The 20,568-nt window shown below is 43.7% G+C and overlaps 1 protein-coding gene and 1 long non-coding RNA gene across 16 annotated transcripts in view; one reads left to right on the plus strand and one right to left on the minus strand.

The window, feature by feature from the left end:
* Positions 1 to 2,642: 2,642 nt before the first annotated feature.
* On the minus strand, positions 2,643 to 7,981 carry LOC132659841 (uncharacterized). The gene is made up of 3 exons (XR_009600743.1): positions 7,891 to 7,981; positions 4,783 to 5,113; positions 2,643 to 4,542 (listed from the first exon to the last, which is right to left on the minus strand). It is a non-coding gene; the product is annotated as an uncharacterized LOC132659841 (long non-coding RNA).
* Positions 7,982 to 8,067: 86 nt separating this feature from the next.
* ERAP2 (endoplasmic reticulum aminopeptidase 2) overlaps positions 8,068 to 20,568 on the plus strand; it is a 46,022-nt gene continuing 33,521 nt past the window's right edge. For 8 of the 15 annotated variants that reach the window (XM_060416027.1, XM_042250780.2, XM_060416029.1 and 5 more), the window contains exons 1-4: positions 8,068 to 8,171; positions 10,580 to 11,274; positions 16,561 to 16,699; positions 20,226 to 20,360. In XM_060416027.1, coding sequence (XP_060272010.1) covers positions 10,718 to 11,274; positions 16,561 to 16,699; positions 20,226 to 20,360 — 831 coding nt within the window. In that variant the 5' untranslated portion in view covers positions 8,068 to 8,171; positions 10,580 to 10,717. The remainder of the gene's footprint in view (positions 8,172 to 10,579; positions 11,275 to 16,560; positions 16,700 to 20,225; positions 20,361 to 20,568) is intronic. The other 7 variants (XM_060416028.1, XM_042250785.2, XM_060416034.1 and 4 more) reach the window with 1 other exon arrangement.

Consider the following 20,568-nt stretch of genomic DNA (forward strand, 5'->3'; position numbering starts at 1 on the left):
GTTTAGTAGTAGACTCCTGTAAGTTCTGATCCCTAGTTCTCAAGCTCACATGTCAAAAATCCAAGCCTATAAGTCTGATTATCTTAGGTCTGGGCTGTACACTGGATGAATGAGTCTTAATTGTTTTTAGGATTGTGTGATTTACCGTAGGATGTATGTTTGCCTGAAGGGCCAGCCAGCACTATGAAAAATGATCCTCTGCAGTTATCATTGTCACCACTAGGTGAAGCTGCCGCTGCTTTTGGTCTCCTCTCAAGAGAATTTGTTGGTTGGCTACTCGAGGACATTGATGTGAAATTTAGGGTTGCTTTGTTCTGAGAGCAAGGTGACAAGTCTATTTTGCTAATTTCAGTAAGTTCAAAGGTCTAATTATTACAGCTCAAAGGGCTAAGTATTGAAGTACACATAAATGGCCTTGACACTAACACATGACTTCTCTGGTTGATAAATTTATTTTTTTAAAAATAAATTTTCCTACTCTACATTCCCTACTCTATACTGACTAGTTTTATACCAATTACTGATTTGGGGGATGTATAAACAAGGTACATTAGTGGAAAGAGAGAGCTTCTAATTCCTCTTGGATAAAACAGAGAATTTGCCTACTTAACATAATTTCAAAAGTGTAACCATAAGCCCACCCACTTTTACATAGTTTACAGATTTACTAGAGGGAACAGGTAGTCTGAAAATTCCCATAAAAGAAGGTGGCAGGAGCAATCCAGCTGCAAGAAGGACTGATGGCAGGTTGTTTGCAGCTGCAATGGCATATGAAGGACATGGTTACCTGACTCTCTGGAAAGTTCAGAGAGAGAGCTGAAAACTTTGCGGAGCTATTATAAAGTAATCAGACAGCTAGCCAGATTGAAACAGTTCTGGTAAATGAGGATGGTATCCAAGTAAAAGGTCTTGTAAGAGCCTTTCTGAGACCTAGGGAAGTTAGGGGAGCAGGCAGGGAGGGACCAACCTCCTCCCACCGAAGACAACAATAAACACTGAGAAAATATATGAAAACATCTTTAAAGCATCAGAGACTAAGAATTACCAAGCTAAGATTCACACACACACCCTGCACCGCCTGGCATCCAAAATAAAGCAAACTCCTTCCCATTAACCTGGGCTCTTTATGGGCTTTGAGCCTGAGCAGCCAGACCCCATTTGGGTTACCCTGGGACACAGTGTGATACTTTCGGATCTTGCCTTTAAGATGTGTTCCATGGGGACTTCCCGATGGTGCAGTGGATAACCATCGGCCATGGAACTTGATCTCAGGTCGGGGAAGATCCCACACGCAGTAGAGCTACTGAGCCTGAGAACCACAACTCTTGAAACCCTGTGCCTAGAGCTCTGTGCCCCCGAGAGAGTAGCTCCCCGCCCCCCACCGCTCACCGCAACCAGAGAAAACCCTCCCGCGGCAACGAAGACCAGGGGCAACCAAAAATTAATTTTTTAAAAAACGATTTGTTCGATGGGACCGAAGCAGGGCTTTGTCTAGAGCTAACTGCTCCCCGGAGAAGGCGATGGCACCCTACTCCAGCACTCTTGCCTGGAAAATCCCATGGGCGGAGGAGCCTGGTGGGCTGCTGTCCATGGGGTCGCGAAGAGTTGAACATGACTGAGCGACTTCACTTTCACTTTTCACTTTCCAGCACTGGAGAAGGAAATGGCAACCCACTCCAGTGTTCTTGCCTGGAGAATCCCAGGGACGGGGGAGCCTCATGGGCTGCCGTCTATGGGGTCGCACAGAGTCGGACACGACTGAAGTGACTTAGCAGCAGCAGCAACTGCTCCCCACTGCGGAGTCAAGACCCTTCTGGGTACTTTACCTGCGGGCCCGCAGATCTTGAGGTTCTCCAGTTTGACCGGTGGATGCAGGTCCTTCCACTCCCCAAGCTCTGGGCCGAAGAGGCGTATGAGCCCGCCGTCTCTGCTCTTTTTCCAGTGGCTCAGTCTCGGACTCGGTATTTTCCGCACATGTTTGTGCAGCTCAGTGATCAGCTGAATACGCAAAGGGAGCGGGTCTCCCAAGTGCTGGCTCTCTCCCTTCCTCCCTCTCGCTGTCTCAGCCTCCATCTCTCTTCCCTTCTCTCCTCTCCTCTCTCCCTGTCTGGTCTCTCTCTCCTCTCTGTCTCTCTCCTCTCCTCCCTCCGTCTGTCTCTCCAGCTCTATCTTCTCTGAATTCGTCCTGTGAACTTTCCTCTTCTTGGCCTCCCAGACTCAGCAGCTCTCCCTCGACCTAGAAGTTCCCCGGGCTCTGCGGCGGGCTTCCCTGTCTGCACAGCGCGAGGAACCTGTCTCAGGGGGCTGAGCTGGGACAGTTGCGGCCCTGAACGCCTTTGAGCGCATCTTTCGGGGATGGCTGCCTGCACTTACCTGAAAACGGTCTTTTATCCATTTTGGCGGGCGGGGGTGAGGTGGTGTTTAAAGTGAGAGGATAAATCCCCGCCCCTACTCGTTAATGGCCAGAGTAGAAATTCTCACAGACCTTTAAGTCTTCTAAGTAATGGGAAGCCAAGCAATACTCATTTACTTCAATTCGTTGGTTTTATCAATTGGAAGCACAAAATCTTCCTTTCAGAATAAGGTATATAACAAGCTCAGAATCACTGGCTTCTTTTGCAACAATGTTTCTTGTTTGAAAGTGTGTCATCAGTTATTTAGATAATCTTTCCCTGGAAAATGCCAGAAGCACCAAAAATTTTCACTTGGCTATTAAAAGTTCGAAATGTGGGTAGAGTCACCCATCGGCACACCTGGGGCTTTGGTTCCAGGAGCCCCACAAACACCAAGACCCTGCAGTGCTCAAGTCCCTGCTATGAAATGGTATCACAAAGACCACAGTCAGCCCCCAGGAGCTGCAGGCTTCGTGTCCATGCATTCACCCACCTGTGTATCATTCGTGATTCAAAGTCAGGTTTGCTTAATTTGTGTTCTACTTCAGCAATGCAGGACTGTTTTTACTGCTGCAGCCTTCTGTTGTTACTTTTAGTAAATGTTGTGTAAGACTTACTAAAGCTCTAAATTTTTGAAAATGCGTCTATCAGTTACTGACTTAAAATTCTACCATTATGCTCATTTAATTTTCTGCTGAAGCTGAATTTTTGAAAAACTATAAAATGCTTTCACGATAAAATGTACCACCTTGTATTTTGCATAGACCCTGGGTCTTTGTGGTATTAGAAACCTTTTTTTTCTTTGTTTAGATTTTTAAACCCATGTTATAGATTCTGACATCATTTTATTTGAAGTTGTACAGAGACAGAATAATTCCATGAAGTGCTTTCAACAGAATTTTAGAGATCCTTTTGAAAAGAAGTGAGAGGCAGAGAAGAGGAAGTGGTTTTAAGCCCGGAAGTTGGCAGGTGTTCAGAGTGATACCGTCTAGCCTGGACAAATGCAGAGCTGTGTTCAGGGGAGGAAATTCAACGGCAGAAAGTGAGGAGGAGATTCAGGGACATCGCATTTGTCAGGAGGCCATTTATCATTTCATTTATCCTGAATTCTCCCCACCTGCAACACAGGCAGCACTAGAAAATAATTTTTAAGGCATCTGGGTGTTTGAAATAGTGTCCAGCTAGCTTCATTTGCTGAGTTTTCACCTTGTGGCCCTGTAGAAGGGACAGTCTGGACACAGGTCTAGGGAGAAAGCTGAGGATGTCTGAAGGTAACAACAAAAGGCAAATAAAAATTTGATGATAATGTGGGACCTGGAATAAACGTTGCATAATATCCTTAACAATTCAGCAACATGGGAGCATTTGTTACCTTTCATTTGCCTCAAGGGCAGCACTTTACTATAACCCAACAGAATCACTAATTATTGTTATTAAGGTAGCTGATACATGTCAACAAGTTTAAAGTTTATTTTATAAAACATTTATAAACTGTCTTCCACATTACCTCAAATTGATTCCAGTAGACAATGTATGCTTGCATGCTAAGTCGCTTCAGTCGTGTCTGATTCTGTGCAACCCCATGGACAGCAAGCAGCCCACCAGGCTCCTCTGTCCACAGGATTCCCCAGGCAAGAATACTGGAGTGGGTTGCCATTTCCTTCTCCAAAGAGACAATAATCCTGTGTAATAATTAGTAAAGTATTCATGCCTCTAATTCGGAAAAGAAATGATTTATTTTCAGAACATGGCTTTAAGTCCAATTCTCTTGATTCTAGGTCCAGTTTGTAATTAAAAACTTGGGTCACTATGATTCTAAATCTATTGGGGATACCCTAAGGGGATAGAAATAGCTGTGATTTTCATGAGAAAGATTTCCATTAAAATTAATTTAAAAAAAAAACTTTGAGCATTTTGAAAAATAAGTGTTTCACCTTTTCGGAAACTTCGACTCACTCACTCTTGCCCGTTTGTTGAGGGCCTCCGCGGTGCGCGATGCTCTGAGAGGTGCTGGAGAAGGGTGCAGGCATCGTGCTTGGCCCCAGGCTTCTTCAGGAGTTGATAGTTTAAGGAAGGACGTGAAGAACAAGCGTCAGAGTGTGAAGTAAGGGCCAATGGAACTGACTCGAGAGGTGCCTGCAGTTAGGGACTGGAATGGAAGGGAGGTGTCACTTCCAAGGTGACTTCCTGGAGGAGGCATTTGCCTGACAGTGAGAAGTTTACACAGGGGACATTGAGAAAGACGAATTGCTCACAGTGGCAGCCTCAGTAAAGGTGAGGGAACACTGGGTTCGCACAGAAATGGAAAGTTCCCTGGTTTGCCTGAAACAAGGGGCACACATAGGGCAATCTAGAAAGAAAAAACAAAAAGTATTGCAAATGCGCTCACCTGTCCAGCAGATATTTATATGTGTTTCCTGAAGGTCTCATACACCAGGGTCTGCTCTAGGCTCCAGGTGTTAGGAGGCAAGCAGAGCAGACAAACTCCCTGCCAGCAAGGAGCGCTTGTTCTAGAGGCATGCTGCTGCCAAGCTGTGCTCCATCGTGTCTGACTCTTTGCGACTCCTCTGTCCATAGGATTTACCAGGGAAGAATTCTGGAGTGGGGTGCATTTCCTCCTCCAGGGGATCTTACTGACCCGGGGACTGAACCAAGGTCTCCCGCGTCTCTGGCATTGGAGGTGGATTCTTTCCCCCTGAGCCACCTGGGGAGCCCAAGTTCTAGTGGGGAGACAAATAAAACGAATAAATCAATACATAGTTACTCAGGAATTGATAAATGCTAAGGAATAAAAGAGCAAGCTGATGGATACATGCTGGATGGCGGCAGGGGTGGACTGAAGACTGCTACTCTGTTTGGAGCCAAAAAGGAGAGTCTCTGAGCAGGAGACAGATCAGAAGACCAGAAGGAAGTGGCATGTGAATTCTGTGCAGCAAACACCCAAAGCTTATTCCCTTATCAGGAAATAAAAGGATTAGAAACCCTTTTTGGTGAGAAATAGTTTTAAATGGCAACCCACCCCAGTGTTCTTGCCTGGAGAATCCCAGGGACAGAGGGGCCTGGTGGGCTGCCATCTGTGGGGTCGCACAGAGTCGGACACGACTGAAGCAACTTAGCAGCAGTAGCAGCAGCAGTTTTAAATAATACACTATGAAGTCACCTGGACCCTACTCATCTTCCTCTTCTGGAACTCAGTAGCTCAATCTGACAGCCTCTTCTCTCCATTCTCAGTCATCACTTCCATTCTCACGGGTAGGGGGTAGTTCTGAGCGCACACAGACACACACGACTGGGCTGGCTCTTGTATAAAGTCACAGAACCACTCCCAGCTTGCTACACTTCCTCATTCCCCCCACCGCTCCCCCACTACAAAATGAGATTTCCAAGAACTGGCACCAAGGGCCAGTTTACCCCAGTCTTCCCTGTGGTTCAGATGGTAAAGAATTTGCCTGCAATGAAGGAGACCCAGGTTCGATCCCTGGGTCGGGAAGATCCCCTGGAGCAGGGAATGGCAACCCATTCCAGTAATCTTGCCTGGAGAATCCCACAGACGAAGGAGCCTGGTGGGCTATAGTCCATGGGGTCGCAGAGTCAGGCACGACTCAGTGACTAACACTTACCCCAGTCATCTGTTTCCATCCTCCGCCCTGCCCCACGGTACCCCTTTAACCACAGGAAATTCCACTCTGAGGGATTCCGTTCAGGCCTGCGCCTCTGGCCCTAAGTATAGGCCACCTCCTTGATTTTGCTCCTTCTGCTTTATTAGGGTTGGAATGATAAAATATAAAGAGAGGAAAGAAATGAAGGCTTGAGAGCTAAGTAGGATTTAACCATGGCAGGGTGTGAACGTCAAACCAAAGCACAGGTTACATATAGGGATGCACCTCAGAGAAGGCATGAAAACCAGTGTGTGAAGGAGGCCTAAGGACAGCAGGAGCCAAGCCGGTTACATTTCACGTGAGAAAACGTGTGTGTGTGTGTGTGTGTGTGTGTGGCCCTCTAACGTACTAGGATCTAAACAAAATCCCAGACTAGCCTTGTACGAGGTCCTGCAGCCTTTAGGCTGCCAGTGGGCCACGCACGGTCTCTACATGGGAACTGCCTCTGTGTGTAAACAGGGGAAGAAACCATGGAAAGGTTTGGAGCAGGGGCATGGCGTGATCAAGTGAGTGCATGAGTGTGAGTGTGTGAGAGTCGCTCAGCTGTGTCCAGCTTTTTGCAACCCCAAGGATGGGAGCCCACCTGGCTCCTCTGTCCATGGAATTCTCCAGGCAAGAAGACTGGAGTGGGTTGCCATTTCCTTCTCCACATGGCATGATCAAGCAGGGTCTGAAATAATCTGCTGCCAGGCACCGTATGGGTAGACTGCAAGGACATGTCTCGAGAAGCAGCAAATCTTGTTTGAAGGCCGTGGTGAGGAGTGATGAGGACATGATCTGCTTTCACGATTGTGGAGAACAATTTTTTTTTATGTTGGATACAAACAGATTAAGAAGGAAGAATCAACAGAACTTGGTAGCAAACCAGAGTGGAGCAGAATCAAAACAGCGATGTGGTTCAAATCATGGACAGCAGCAGAAGACGTGAAGCAGATGAAGCTGAAGCTAAATCAAAAGGCTCCGGTCCTTTCGCTTTGGCAAAAGAAGACAACGTGTGAGTTGTTAGCAGAACATCTGTGCCAAGGCCGTCCATTGGGCTGTTGGAATTGCAGCAGCAGAGAAGGAGAGACTGGGAGAGAGAAAGGTGGGATGGCTGAGGCTAAGTGAGAAAACTCCTTAATGAACATATTCTCTTAGGGAAAGAGTAAAGTGGGACAAGAGCAGAGAACAGAGGCTTTTTCTCTGTGGAAGGCCCATACACAGGGTGGAAAGGAAGAGAAGACTCGTGAAAGATGGAGAGACGTAAAGGTGGGACACAGCCCCTTTATGCCCAGGAGGCAGGCAGTTTACAGACGGAGGGAACGGGGTCTAGCACCTCTGTTAAAGGCCATTAAACCTGGCTGGGAGCTATCCTTTCCAAGTGGCTGGACCAAAGTCAGATTTGTTATCTTTTCCAAGTGGGTGGACAAAGGTCAGAGTTCACGGTAATATGGTATGGAGAAATTAACTGAGAACACAGAGTGAGTCCGGCTCTCCTGCCCCACACTCTCACAGCCTCATACGTTATGTTATGTAAATAGCAATATTGCTGACCTTGGTAGAAATGGGCCTGCGTGCCCCTTCGGTCACGGGCCCCTTTTGTCTGTCTTAGTATATCAACGTTCTTTGAAGACTCGCTGTTGCTGCTGCTACTGCTGCTGCCCGGAGAAAATAAACATGTGTGCAGACCCCACAGCTCCCGAGTCTTCTTCCAACTTCCCCGGTCACGCCTTATCTACCCTGGGTTCAGTGAAGAGTGGAAGTGGCAAGACATATGGACACACCACGGGGAGGAATTCAATATCGTGTCTTAAAATAACCCAGCATCAAAACAAAACTAGGTTCTGAAGGTTTTTTACCTGGGGACTCGGGGGTGGGGAAGATGAAACAGCAGGAGCCGCAGCCGCTGGGATATTGGAGTCCTACCTGGCCTTGCCTGGTCTGGCTTTTACTTTGAAGCTGCTTGTTCATTGCAGTTATGCAAATTTCGGAATCCTGCCTGAACAGAAAGTGAAAGCAGAAATAAGGTCCCCTCCATTCAAATTTGCAACGACGTGGATTGAGGTAACACAGCAACATTTCTCTTGAATCTGTCTTAAAAATCCTCATTTTTCAGTGAGAATAATGACCTGCACTGAAGGTATGAAACTTCTGTGTTGAGGAGCTCTTGTAATCTAAGCCGGGGATCTGGGGAACGTGGGTGTATCTGGTACTACTGTTTTAGGACGATTGTGCAGTTAGGATGAGATTTAAGAATCCATTTGACTGACTCACTCTCTTTTGGAGAGTCCCTTAGCTTTTCCCAAATGTTTGCTGCAGTTCTTGGATCTTCTATCTCCATGTATTTTGCTCAGCGCAGCAAAGCGCCATATAAGGAAAGCTTCACTGACAAATGGGCCAAGAGCTATATTTCAGCCCTGATTCTGCTTCAGACTTCCTGTTTGATTCTGGCAGACACACTCACTCTCAGTTACTTTATCTCACTGAGAACTCGTGCTAGCCAGCCTTTAAGATTCTTACCAGTTCTAAAGTTAAAGGCCACATCAATAATTAGTGAGGCCTTTCTCTCTTCTCTTACCAAAAAAGAAATATATGTATATATATATATACTTTTCCTTTGGTGTGTCTGCTACACGTTGGGGAGAGGCTCCATAATTTAGACCAGAGAATGTGCTCTAATAGTCACAATAATTTAATGTCTAACATTCATTACATGCTTTCTGCACGCTAGTTGCTGTGCTGTACCCAATTCTTCATGTGAATTATTTCACTTAATTCTTCCAATGTTAGTGTAAGTCATTACACTGTTTTATAGGTGAGGAAATTGATGCTAAAAAAATCAGAAAATTTGCCCAAGATCATTCAGCATAAGCACGATGACCCTAGAATTGGAACCCTTGCACTCTGATTCCCAGGCCTGGGACCTAACAAACAAGTTATTTCATTTTTCAAATCATCAGAAATTCAAGCTAATTGACCAGTTATGGTTTTATGTATCAGAGGCCCTTGGAACATCGGGATTTGGTAGCAATAATTTAATGCTTGTCTAAAAAAAGAGGGGAGAAGTGTTCTTATTCAACCATATTTAACCATTATTTTCTTTGCTTCTTCAATAACATTTGTTGATCTGGATTAATATTGCAAATTGCAGTAACTCTTTAGACAATTAATTCAAGAGAATATGTTACTGATTTGAAAAAAGGAAATGGAAAGAGAGCCATTCTTGGATTTAAGGTGAAGTGGGGAGGAGGTAAACAGAGGCCAATGTTTTTAACGTTTGCCCACATCATTTCATGAGCGTGTCTGGACATCTGAAAGTAAGCTGCACAGGTGTCTCTATTTCATCTTAATAAGTCACGAAGAATGTTCAATATTCTTGGGATACTAGATATTAATATCTAGATACTACACATGGGGGAGAAGTTCCACAATTTAGGCCAGAGAATGTGAGTTATAATAATCACAATAATTTAATGTTTAACATTCATTATATGCTGGGCATAATGAACTAAATACCTAAATTATTTAGCGGTGGGTGTCAGAACTGAATACCTAAACTACAACGTATATTGTTTGTCCTTATTTTATATGTTTTGTAGTGTTACCCTTCTAATGAGAAGAAATTGCCTTAGTTTTATTTACAGAGGCAGTGAGTTCAATTTGATTTGTGTTTTCAAAGGTAGCCTGTGATGAAGACCAAAGTAACTTAACATTAGTTAATAATCTAATAATTACTTAATAATAACTTAATAATCAGTTTGAATATTATAAATCAAAGCTTATTTCCTTGGTTTTTGATACATTGGAAATAAACTGAAATAAAAACTTAGCTTGAACAGTGTTCTGTACACCAGTAACTTCACTCGCTCAGTCGTGTCCGACTCTTTGCAACCCCGTGGACTGTAGCCTGCCAGGCTCCTCTGTCCATGAGATTCTCCAGGCAGGAACACTGGAGTGGGTTGCCATTTCCTTCTCCAGGGGGTCTTCCCGACCAGGGATCGAACCCAGGTCTCCCATATTGCAGGCAGACGCTTTAACCTCTGTGCCACCAGGGAAGTCCCAATAGAACAGGGCCATTCAGCTAACTTTATTTATCAAAAGAGGTGAAATCCAATGCCGTTAATAATAGTAATATCTAATATCCCAAGAATATTGACTATTCTTTGTGAATTATTAAGACAAAGTAGAGGCAGCTGTGCAGTTTACTCTCAGATGACCAGACGCGCTCATGAAATGATGTGGGCAAATGTTAACGTTGAGCATGCAATGAATTTACGCACCTACCATCTCTTCATTGCACAGAAATGCAGAGGGGATTCCACAGATGCAATTTTAAGGCAGAATCCTTTCATTTGAGTTCTAAAAGTGTTTATTTGTAATAACCAGATGATAGCTCACTTTCTACTTGATTTCGTGGAGATTTGGCCTCATTATGACAAAGTAGATTTTCCCCTTTCACATATATCCTTTTGTTGTTTTAAAGTTTTATTTATGAATTGAAATGTCTTTATTTTCATGCTATACATGTTTTTTTTTTTTTCTTTCTAGATTAAATCTGTTTATTGAAACATATTGTTCGGATCCTGAGTGGCCTAACTGGAGCCAACACGGGGCTATGGAGGACTATGAGATTTAGCCTGAACATTTGTCTTCCGGAAAATTGATTTAGTATTCTATCCCTCTATCATGGCTAATTCATGCAGAAAATTAATATTTAATATATACCTCGTATTTTACTGCTCAGCAGTCATCATGCCCCACATATGTATTTGTTCTCAGTTCACAAGTTCACCTATTGATCAGTTCAATAAGGACCCCAGGGCTTTTCCAATAGCCACCAATGGGGAAATATTTCCTTGGCATGAGCTAAGGCTCCCCACTGTGATCATTCCCCTCCACTATGACCTTCTCATTCACCCAAATCTCACCTCCCTGGACTTCGTTGCATCTGAGAAGATCGAAGTCTTGGTTCGAGATGCTACCCAGTTCATCGTCTTGCACAGCAAAGATCTTGAAATCTTAAATGCCTCTCTTCAGTCAGAGGAGGATGTGAGATACAGGAAACCAGGGGAAAGCCTAACTGTTTTGAGTTATCCTGCTCATCAGCAAATTGCCCTGCTGGTTCCAGAGAAACTTAGGGCTGACCTGAGATACTCCGTGGCTATTGACTTCCAGGCCAAGCTAGCTGATGGTTTTGAAGGCTTTTATAAAAGCACGTACAGAACTCTTGGTGGTGAAACAAGGTAAGAGGCAGCTCCAATTGTTCACTGTCTTTTGTAATACTTTCCTCATGGGTTATGTCTCTACCAGGAGCAGGCTTCAGTAGCCATTTATGAAAAGTCCAAAAAAAACCTGGAAAACTCAGAAGGAGAAGCTCTGCCATTCCTAAAGTAAGTCACAATAAAGATGAAAAGACAGAACGCAGAGGCATAAATTGCTAGAGGAAAAATAACCAAGAGGAGAGGCCAGTATTTGACTATGACAAGACTGACACGCTTATCTGCTAGGGGAAATGATCCGTGCAGAGAGAGCTAAAGTATGGAAGGCTTCTCAAAGGGGATGAGCCTTGATCTGAGACCAAAAGGAAATGTGCATAAGATTTGAGTTGGAAGGGAGGAAGTGAGATCATGTACTTTGCCCAGAAACAATATAACTCAGATCCAGGAGGCAGGAACAAGTCAGTCTGGAGAAATAAGAAATATAGTCTATTCCATCAGGTCATACTGAACACATGCTATGTGCCAGGCACCATTCCAGGCACTGAGTATATAGCAGTGAGATATAGACGAGGAGTTTGGAATAATTTAGCTGAGTGGTCAGAGAAGTTCTTGCTATGGAGGAAGTATACTTAAACTGAGATCTGAACTTTTTTTTTTAAAGGAGACAATCCTGAAGACACCTAAGTGCACAGCGTTCCCAGGAAAGGCATCAGCAAGTGCCAAGTCTGTAAAGCAGGAGTAATTGAGAGATGAAGGCCAGCGCGAGTGAGGGAGAGATGTAGAGGAGAGAGAGGTCAGATCGTGCAGAGACTTAGAGCCTGTTGTGTTAGGCTTTGACTCAGGGACCATGGGAAGTCATTGGAGAGTTCTGATGTGACGTATGCTTTATAAAGATAACATATATGTTGATGGTAGATTATAGAGAGGAAAAGGAAGAAGCAAACTGGTCTTTCAGGAGGTCGTTGCAGTTCTTGTTCGGGTCAGAAAGGATGTTGGTTTGGACTGGCTGGTAGTGCTTCCTATGAAATGATTGAATTCGGCATTTGTTCCAAAGAAGGGTAAAACAGAATTTGCTGACACTGGTTATGTAAGGCAAGAGGAATCAAGGATGCTTCACAGGGAGGGATGACTGACTTGGCTGTCCAGGGCCAGGGTCCATCTCAGGGGTGAAAAGGAATCTGGCTTTGGTGTTCTCCTCTTTTTTTCAATTGCCAATTTGAGAAACCCCAGTACGATGGCTTTGGCATACAGGGGGAAGCGGGTGTCTTTCTCATGCAACAAGAAATCCAGAAGCAGAGCCTCCCAGGTTTTCTCCAGAGTTCACTAATATTATCCAAGACCTAGACTCCTTTTAACTTTCTGCTTAGCCATCTTTGGTAGATGACTTTCCTCTTAATACAAGATGATTCCTGAACCTCTAGGCATCAAGTTCACATTCCAGGCAGGAAAACAGGGAAATGGGAAAGAGAAAAATGCTAAAAGAAACACCCAGTTGAGTCTGACACCTTTTCCCAAGCTTTCTCATCCAATAATTTCAACTAGATCAGAACGAGTCATGTGCTCACCAAGCTGCAAGAGAATCTGGAGAAATGATCCTTTTATCCAGAGGCTTTGCCTTCCTTGGAGAAGGAAATGGCAACTCACTCCAGTACTTTTGCCTGGAAAATCCCATGGATGGCGGAGCTTGGTGCAGGCCACTGTCCATGGGGTCGCAAAGAGTCGGGCACGACTGAGCAACTTCACTCACTCACTCGTTGCCTTCCTGAACAGAATCAGGATTCTGCTGAAACTGAAGAAGGGGAATGGGTATTGGTAGGTGGTTTTAGCAGCTCAGTTTCTCCTGCCAGAGTGTCTCCTCTCCTCTTCCGCGCCCCCCCCCCAGGGGCTCCCTGCCTTCTGGGACTCACGCACGCACCCCACAGCCCCCAGCACTCCACTGAGGACAGCCCTTCCCCAGCCCATTCTTGCCCTTCCCTTGGGAATGCGTTCCCCTCATTGTATCCTTGGTTCTCAGAGGCCTGCTCTCAGGTCTGGCACGGTATTGGATAGGAAAATTATCAACTCCTCACTGAGGCGCCACAGGACTAGTGATGATTTATTTCACTTTCTCAACTGACAAAACCTTCACTTAAAGGAAATACATTTTAAGGATATCATTTAGGGAGACGAGGGAGACCAGTTCGTTCAGTTGCTCAGTCATGTCCAACTTTGTGACCCCATGGACTGCAGCATGCCAGGCCTCCCTGTCCATCACCAGCTCCCAGAGTTTACCCAAATTCATGGCCATTGTGTCGGTGATGCCATCCAACCATCTCATCCTCTGTCATCCCCTTTTCCTCCTGCCTTCAATCTTTCCCAGCATCAGGGTCTTTCCCAGTGAGTCAGCTCTTCGCATGAGGTGGCCAAGTATTAGAGTTTCAGATTCAACATCAGTCCTTCCAGTGAACACTCAGGACTGATCTCCTTTAGGATGGACTAGTTGGATCTCCTTGCAGTCCAAGGATCTCTCAAGAGTTTGTTCCAGCACCACGGTTCAAAAGCATCAATTCTTTGGCACTCAGCTTTTTTTATAGTCCAACTCTCACATCCATACATGACTACTGGAAAAACCATAACCTTGACTAGACGGACCTTTGTTGGCAGAGAGGGTTGTTTTTTAGAGTATCAGATTGAAAAGTAACTACGTTCCAGCGTGTCTCTCATAATTACCCGAAGGCTATTTCCAACTCGTCCCATGATTAATTTGTCAGCTTTCTTCATATTCACTTACCTAGTAGGTCTTAACGTGTAGGATGATTTGCAGGACAATGTCAATGGAATTTTATGACCTCTCTGTCTTTTTCTTATTTATACACGCATGTGCACACACACAACTTAAAATGCAAAAATAATTCAGTCAACAATAATTCTTTGAGAAGCAGGGAGTCACTACTTTACATGCTGCTGCTGCTGCTAAGTCGCTTCAGTCGTGTCCAACTCTGTGCGACCCTATAGATGGCAGCCCACCAGGCTCCTCTGTCCCTGGGGTTCTCCAGGCAAGAACACTGGAGTGGGTTGCCATTGCCTTCTCCATGCAGCACTTTACATACTTTACATGCAGCACTAAAGTTGATTGTGTAAATAGCAAAGAAAATCTTAAACTTTTGACTTTTTCAGTGTTAGGCTTTCTAAACCAAAATTTCACATTAAAAATTATTCCAGGTACTTGGGATTCCTTTAAATGTGTAGGACCTGCTACCAAATCCAAGTAACATCAAGGCCCCAGATAAGACAGTTAGATCCCCAGCCTGATTTTTCTGGTCTGAAGCAGGGAATTAAACTGAGGCAAAAATTATCCTAGCAGTTTCTTTTTATTCCCCTCCTGGTCCTTCTCACCCTTTCTCTGTCCCTTGAGATTTTCTATTATGCCCTCCTCCAGTGGAAGTATGCTCTCTAGGTTTGCTTCGTAATTAAAGTCTTCAGGTCGAAAGAATACATTTGTAATTATACCATTTCAAGCATCTTCAAGGCGATGGGGTATAGAGGTTTGCCAGGATATCTACCTTACCTGTTATAGTCTGAAAACTGGAGCTGCTTTGCTTGCAAGTGGAGAGAGCTAGAAATGTCTAAGCAGAGCTTGGGTCCTCCAGGAAGAACCTTAGCCCAGCTCCTGCCTCTAGTAGGAGGGAAGCTGAAGATGTAGTTTCCATGCAGAGCTGCCCAGGGATGAAGCTAAAGCTGGCACCTGGCCTGACTTCTTCCTCTTCCCTGTCCTGCTTCTTGCCTCTTTGGCAGCACGTTCTCGTAAATCAGGGTCTGCTTCCTGGGAACACAACCTAAGACATCACTCATCTCGCAAATATGCAAAGGGCTGATTGAGACCTGCTCGGGCTTATTGATGATACTAAACTACTAACTTCTAGTCAATTTTGAAGTCAAATTGGGCATATCTATCGAGAGGGAAATAGGCAGGAAGGTCAGGAGTCTCCAAATGGAGGAGATAGGCTTCAAGTGTCAGACTTTTTTTTATCTTTCTCTTAAGCAGCAGGAGGAAACAAACTACAAGTGTTGGGGTTTTTTTTTTTTTTTCCGTCTCATACAAATTTAAAAAGAGGTTTCTTTTAAAATTCTGTGTTGCCATAATGACACCTGGTTCCACCTGAACTTAACTTTTCTCACGCCTTGAGCTAAACCAATGCATTTTTCTTACGGAAATGTTTTTCCTAAGCTGTGTTAATGAACTATGTATTTACCCTAGCCTCTGTCTTCAAGTTGGTTCTACCTAAGACTCTGAACCAACTTGACAAACCAGTTAAGTTTTACTCATACAATTGCTCTCCTAATCTATGTCAATGAAACCATGTATTTGCTTGGAAACCTGCCTTTCAAGATTTCATGGCCTAGGATGACTCACCTTGTGCCAATGTTATCTCCAAAATGCATGTTGTGGGTGAGGGGCCTGGAGTCACTCTGAGTTTTGACACATTTCCTTTCTCTGATGAACAGACTGCTAGTAGCCTGGTGGCCTGCCATCTATGGGATCGCACAGAGTCGGACACGACTAAAGCGACTTAGCAGCAGCAGCAGCAGTAGCTATATAACATCCAGCTAGAGACTAGCAGGGGGGGCACTCTTTCCGCCCCCTTCTGATGTCTATGTCAGAAGCTTTCTCTACCTCTTTTACACTTTAATAAAACTTTATTACACAAAAACTCTGAGCATTCAAGCCTCGTCACCGGGCCCAGTTTGAATTCCTCTCCTCCAGCAGGCAAGAATCCCAGCGTCTTTCACAGCTCAGCAACAACCTTTCACTATCTCAGCAATTTGTCAATGCTAAGTAAAGTGAAAGAAAGTGAAGTCACTCAGTCGTGTCCGACTCTTTGTGACCCAGTAGTCTGTAGCCTACCAGGCTCCTCAGTCCATGGGATCTTCCAGGCAAGAATCCTGGAGTGGGTTGCCATTTCCTTCTCCAGGGGATCTTCCCGACCCAGGGATCAAACCTGGGTCTCCAGCATTGCAGACAGACGCTTTACCCTCTGAGCCAAAGGTAAAGTCACCTAAGTTCTCAGAGCCTCAATATCCTTATCTGCAGTAAATATGGAGACAACCATGTTGATAGAGTGCCCGGCACAGTGCGTTGATATGATCGGCAGCTGCTAAACAAATTGTACCTTCATTTTCTTCAAAAACTAAGGGTCACGAAGGTTATAGTTTGAGAAATCAAACAGATCACGTCCAGGTTTGATAAGCTGTGTTCTGAAGATAAAATTCTTTCCCTTTCTTTTATGATTTCACTTGTGTATTCCCAGTGGAATGTGCTTCTTTTCATAGAACGATTGCAGTAACGGATTTTGAGCCAACCGAGGCACGAATGGCTTTCCCTTGCTTTGATGAACCATTGTTCAAAGCCAACTTTTCAATCAAGATAAGAAGAGAGAGCAGACATATTGCCCTCTCCAACATGCCAAAGGTATTGCCACTTTCAGAAACTTTGGGAAATTGTTCTCAAAATGAACTTTGGTTTTTGTTGTGTTTTAATATTTGCTTTTTTTTTGGCAGGACTTAAGCCATTAATTTGTCCTTACTCCATCTACATATTGTATAATAACTCCAATCCGTCTATATTTTAAAATCATTCTGTTTGGGCATTGTTACATAAGAAACTTTTTGTTTTAAAGAAAGTGATTTATATTTCACTTGTGTTTATATGGAAGCAGTGTTCTTTTAAATCAGTGTTACTTGGCCAGCGATGAAATTCAGAATCACCCAGAACAGCACTTCTCAAACTTTAATGTTCAGATGAATCATCTGAAGATCTTGTTAAAATTCAGGTTCTGATTCAGTTGGCCTTGCTGTGAGGCTCAAAATTCTGCCTTCTTATTAATAGCAAGCTCCCAGGTGGTACCACTGCTGCTGATCCAGGCACCACATTTGGAGTAGTAAGGATCTAGAGAATGCTCCATCGGCCCATCCTGCAAATTCTGATCTAGGGGTCTGTGATAGAACTTAGAAATCTTTTTAAGTTCCATGAGTAGTCCTTAAAATTATTTATGAAAATTATTTGAAAATCATATGAAAAGCTACAAACTTTTTAATTGAAAGAGACCTCTGCACACTTTTATTTGGCTCACATTTATGCTCAAAATGCAGAGACTCTGAATGACACAGTACACCCTTGAGTCTTATTTGATATTTCCTCATTAATGATGTACTTGCCTTTTTGCTGTTGAACGAAATGTAAAATATTTCTCCATTGCTACCTAGAAAGTTGGATAAAAATAGAGGCCCTCCTGACAGTGCTTCAGGAGGATGAGCTCAGAAGCAGCCAGATCGTCATAACCCAGCCAGTGACTCCAGCCCGTTTTCCTCTCTGCTCTCTTCAGTGACTGTCTTCTGAGGATAAAGCAGGAAATGAGTCCATAAGCTAGAAACTGAATTTCCCCCAGATTTCTGTTTAACACTGGAAAAGTTTTTGCTTTGAAATGCTTGCAGAGCAGATCAAGGGGGAAAGTAACATACTCCACATGACATATATCCCACCGTTTTTTTCATGTTCGTGCAGACAGCACTTTAATTAGCCTACTCCCTTTCAGGTAAAAAGGATTTGCTGCTTAACTCCAAGTCTTCTTTTTAATGGAATGTTCATTGAAGGGCTGTTCAGTCTGTTTCCTGGCAGCTTTTTATTACTATAATTTTTCACATGAATCATCATGGAGGATAAAGTAAAAATACAAATAGTAATGCCTTTTAATTAAAATGTGATGCAAACATAAATTGTCATTTTGTTATATTAGAATTTCAGCTTTCTGGAATGTTCAGAAATGTTCAGTGTCTCATATTTAAGAAAAATAAGTGAAAAATTTTGAAATATTTTATATAATCCTTGAACTTTGCATTGCTTCAGTTGACTGGGCCAGTTTTCTGGATCATGGCTTTTTCAGGAAACACTGGCTTAACTTTCTGCTCCATATTGACGTGCCCTACCCAGGTTTCCATGGTTACCCCCCCCCCATAAAAGGGGTGGGGTGGGGAGAGAGAGCTGAAGTAATGCTATGATCATACTCTTTGGATAATACCTGTGGCACTTAAGATGGGTTGTGGACTGGTGAGAAGCAACACATAATAAGTTCTCAGTTGGTTTATTTCTATAAGAAAAGAATACAAGTTAAGAATACGAGAAAGTGAGGCAGTCAGCCAAGTGCTAGGAGAAGCAGTGTATATCTCTGGGGCATTCCTTTGTCCCCTTCAGTCTTTAAGGGGACACACACCTGCGGGTGACGCTTGCTATGTAAGTAGTCCTGCCAAACTTGAGAAAACCACTAAACCCTTCTCTAGCAACACGTGTGTTATACCTGGAGCTTACATCACCATCCTGGAAGAACTTACGCCAACACCGCAAACACTTCTGCTAAAGGCAATGCTGATCTACACGAGTGACTCCAGGTTCCTGAACCAAATTCAGCTTCCATGGGCTACATCGTTACCTGGGAGGAAGAGATAAATCAGAGGGAATGCCCACCTGTGTCCTCACCAGCCCTGCCACAGACTCACTTCTCCATGGCCCCACAATCTTTCCTCTTCCTCTCAGCCATCTACACTCTTGACTAAATTGTTTTGCTGCTGAGCTTGGGCAGAGGACCACAATAATAGTGTCCCCTCCTCAGGCCCTACCATAACCTCTCCTCTGCTAGGGGTATGTACCCATAGAACTGTGGTTCAATCAGACTCCTTACAAAGGAGATTGGTTTTGGACAAAATTACCTTTCAGAAAGAGGTGAAACTTAAAGCCCTATATAGCCACCTGTTTAGGGTGCTTGGTCAGTGTTTCCTACTTTATTGGAACTTAGGAATTGAATTTTTGATAGAATTCTGTAGAATCAAATTCTGTACAATTTAATAGCACAAACATTTGTCACTGACATAGGCTAGCCAGTTTGTGATAATCCTTCAGGCTATTTTTTCTCGCCAAAGCAAACTGCAATCTTATACAAACACACAAAATATGCTTAATAATCTGTGGTTAGCACTGCCACAACCCTGATGCCTTAAAAGGGGTTTGGAGAGGATGAGCAACAAGCCAGTTGAAAACGTTACCAATTTGAAGAAAGTGGTATTTTCAGATAACGGGATCTGTGTCCTTTCAGAATTCAGGGGCATTGTACCATGGTGAAGACCATCTTTGGAACCAGCTATCCGGAGCAAATAAAGATAGAATTCAGTAATTACTCAGTGATGGATGCAGCTGACCAGTCTATAGACTTAAAACTTGCTACTTCCTCAGTAGATAGGCAGAAGCTTAAATTACTAATGACCTCCTTGGCCTGACTGCTTTCATGGCTGAATCAATGAAGCAAAGATAAAATAAGGCTATGACTCAAGCTGTCACACAGCAAGGGCCAGAATGAGCAATGTCTTTGGAGTCACCCAGCCACATCGACATCTTGGTCCTACCGTGAAACTAGCCGTGTGATCTCGGGCAATCAGTTAACATTTCTGAGACTCTGTTTCTTCACCTATGAAATTATACCTGCCTCATACACACATAATAGTAGGTTTAAAAGATGATGCAAGACATCCAGCACAGTTCTGCTTCCCATTTCCTTCCACAACAGAGATTTTATTTATTATATAACAAAGGGAAGGGGACTAGTCTCTGGCACTTTTGCTTAGAAGTACAAATGTTGGATTGATGCCAGTGTTGGAGATGATTGCATTTCAAGAAAATGGAACCGTCTAAGATATTTCTATGCTTTCAAGCAACAAAATAGGCATCATTTTCAGATCCCTAAAGTAGCACATTGTGTCTTTGAGGCAGTCTAGAGATAAAAGAAATAGAGGGAGGAGAAGCCACAGAATGTTGTGAAGAGTCCTCTAATCTATATGGACATCACACATCCTTCAGAGCATCAAGCTCTCCTCTAACTTACATTAGCCTACATTGTAGGCATTCTTGTAAATTACTTGTTTTCAAATACTGATTCTTTCCCTTCCTGTAGGTTAAGACGATTGAACTTGAAGGAGGCCTCTTGGAAGATCATTTTGAAACTACTGTAAAAATGAGTACCTACCTTGTAGCCTACATAGTTTGTGATTTCACCTCTGTGAGTGGTACAGCCTCATCAGGGGTCAAGGTGAGTTTGAGTTCTCATTTCATACACAGTGCAGAATAGTGTCCTGAAGGCAATGAGCTGTTCTTTAAAATTCCCCCCCTTATTATCAAAATATCATGTATACATATTATTTACAAAAATGGAGAGAGATAAAAAGTAAAATAACCTGTGAGCACTACAGGGGCTTGTCCTGGTATATTCCAAGTATTTTCTGTAAGTCTGTCAGTAT

This window comes from Ovis aries, chromosome 5 (genome assembly GCF_016772045.2).
Source record: "Ovis aries strain OAR_USU_Benz2616 breed Rambouillet chromosome 5, ARS-UI_Ramb_v3.0, whole genome shotgun sequence".
NCBI classification, from domain to species: domain Eukaryota; kingdom Metazoa; phylum Chordata; class Mammalia; order Artiodactyla; family Bovidae; genus Ovis; species Ovis aries.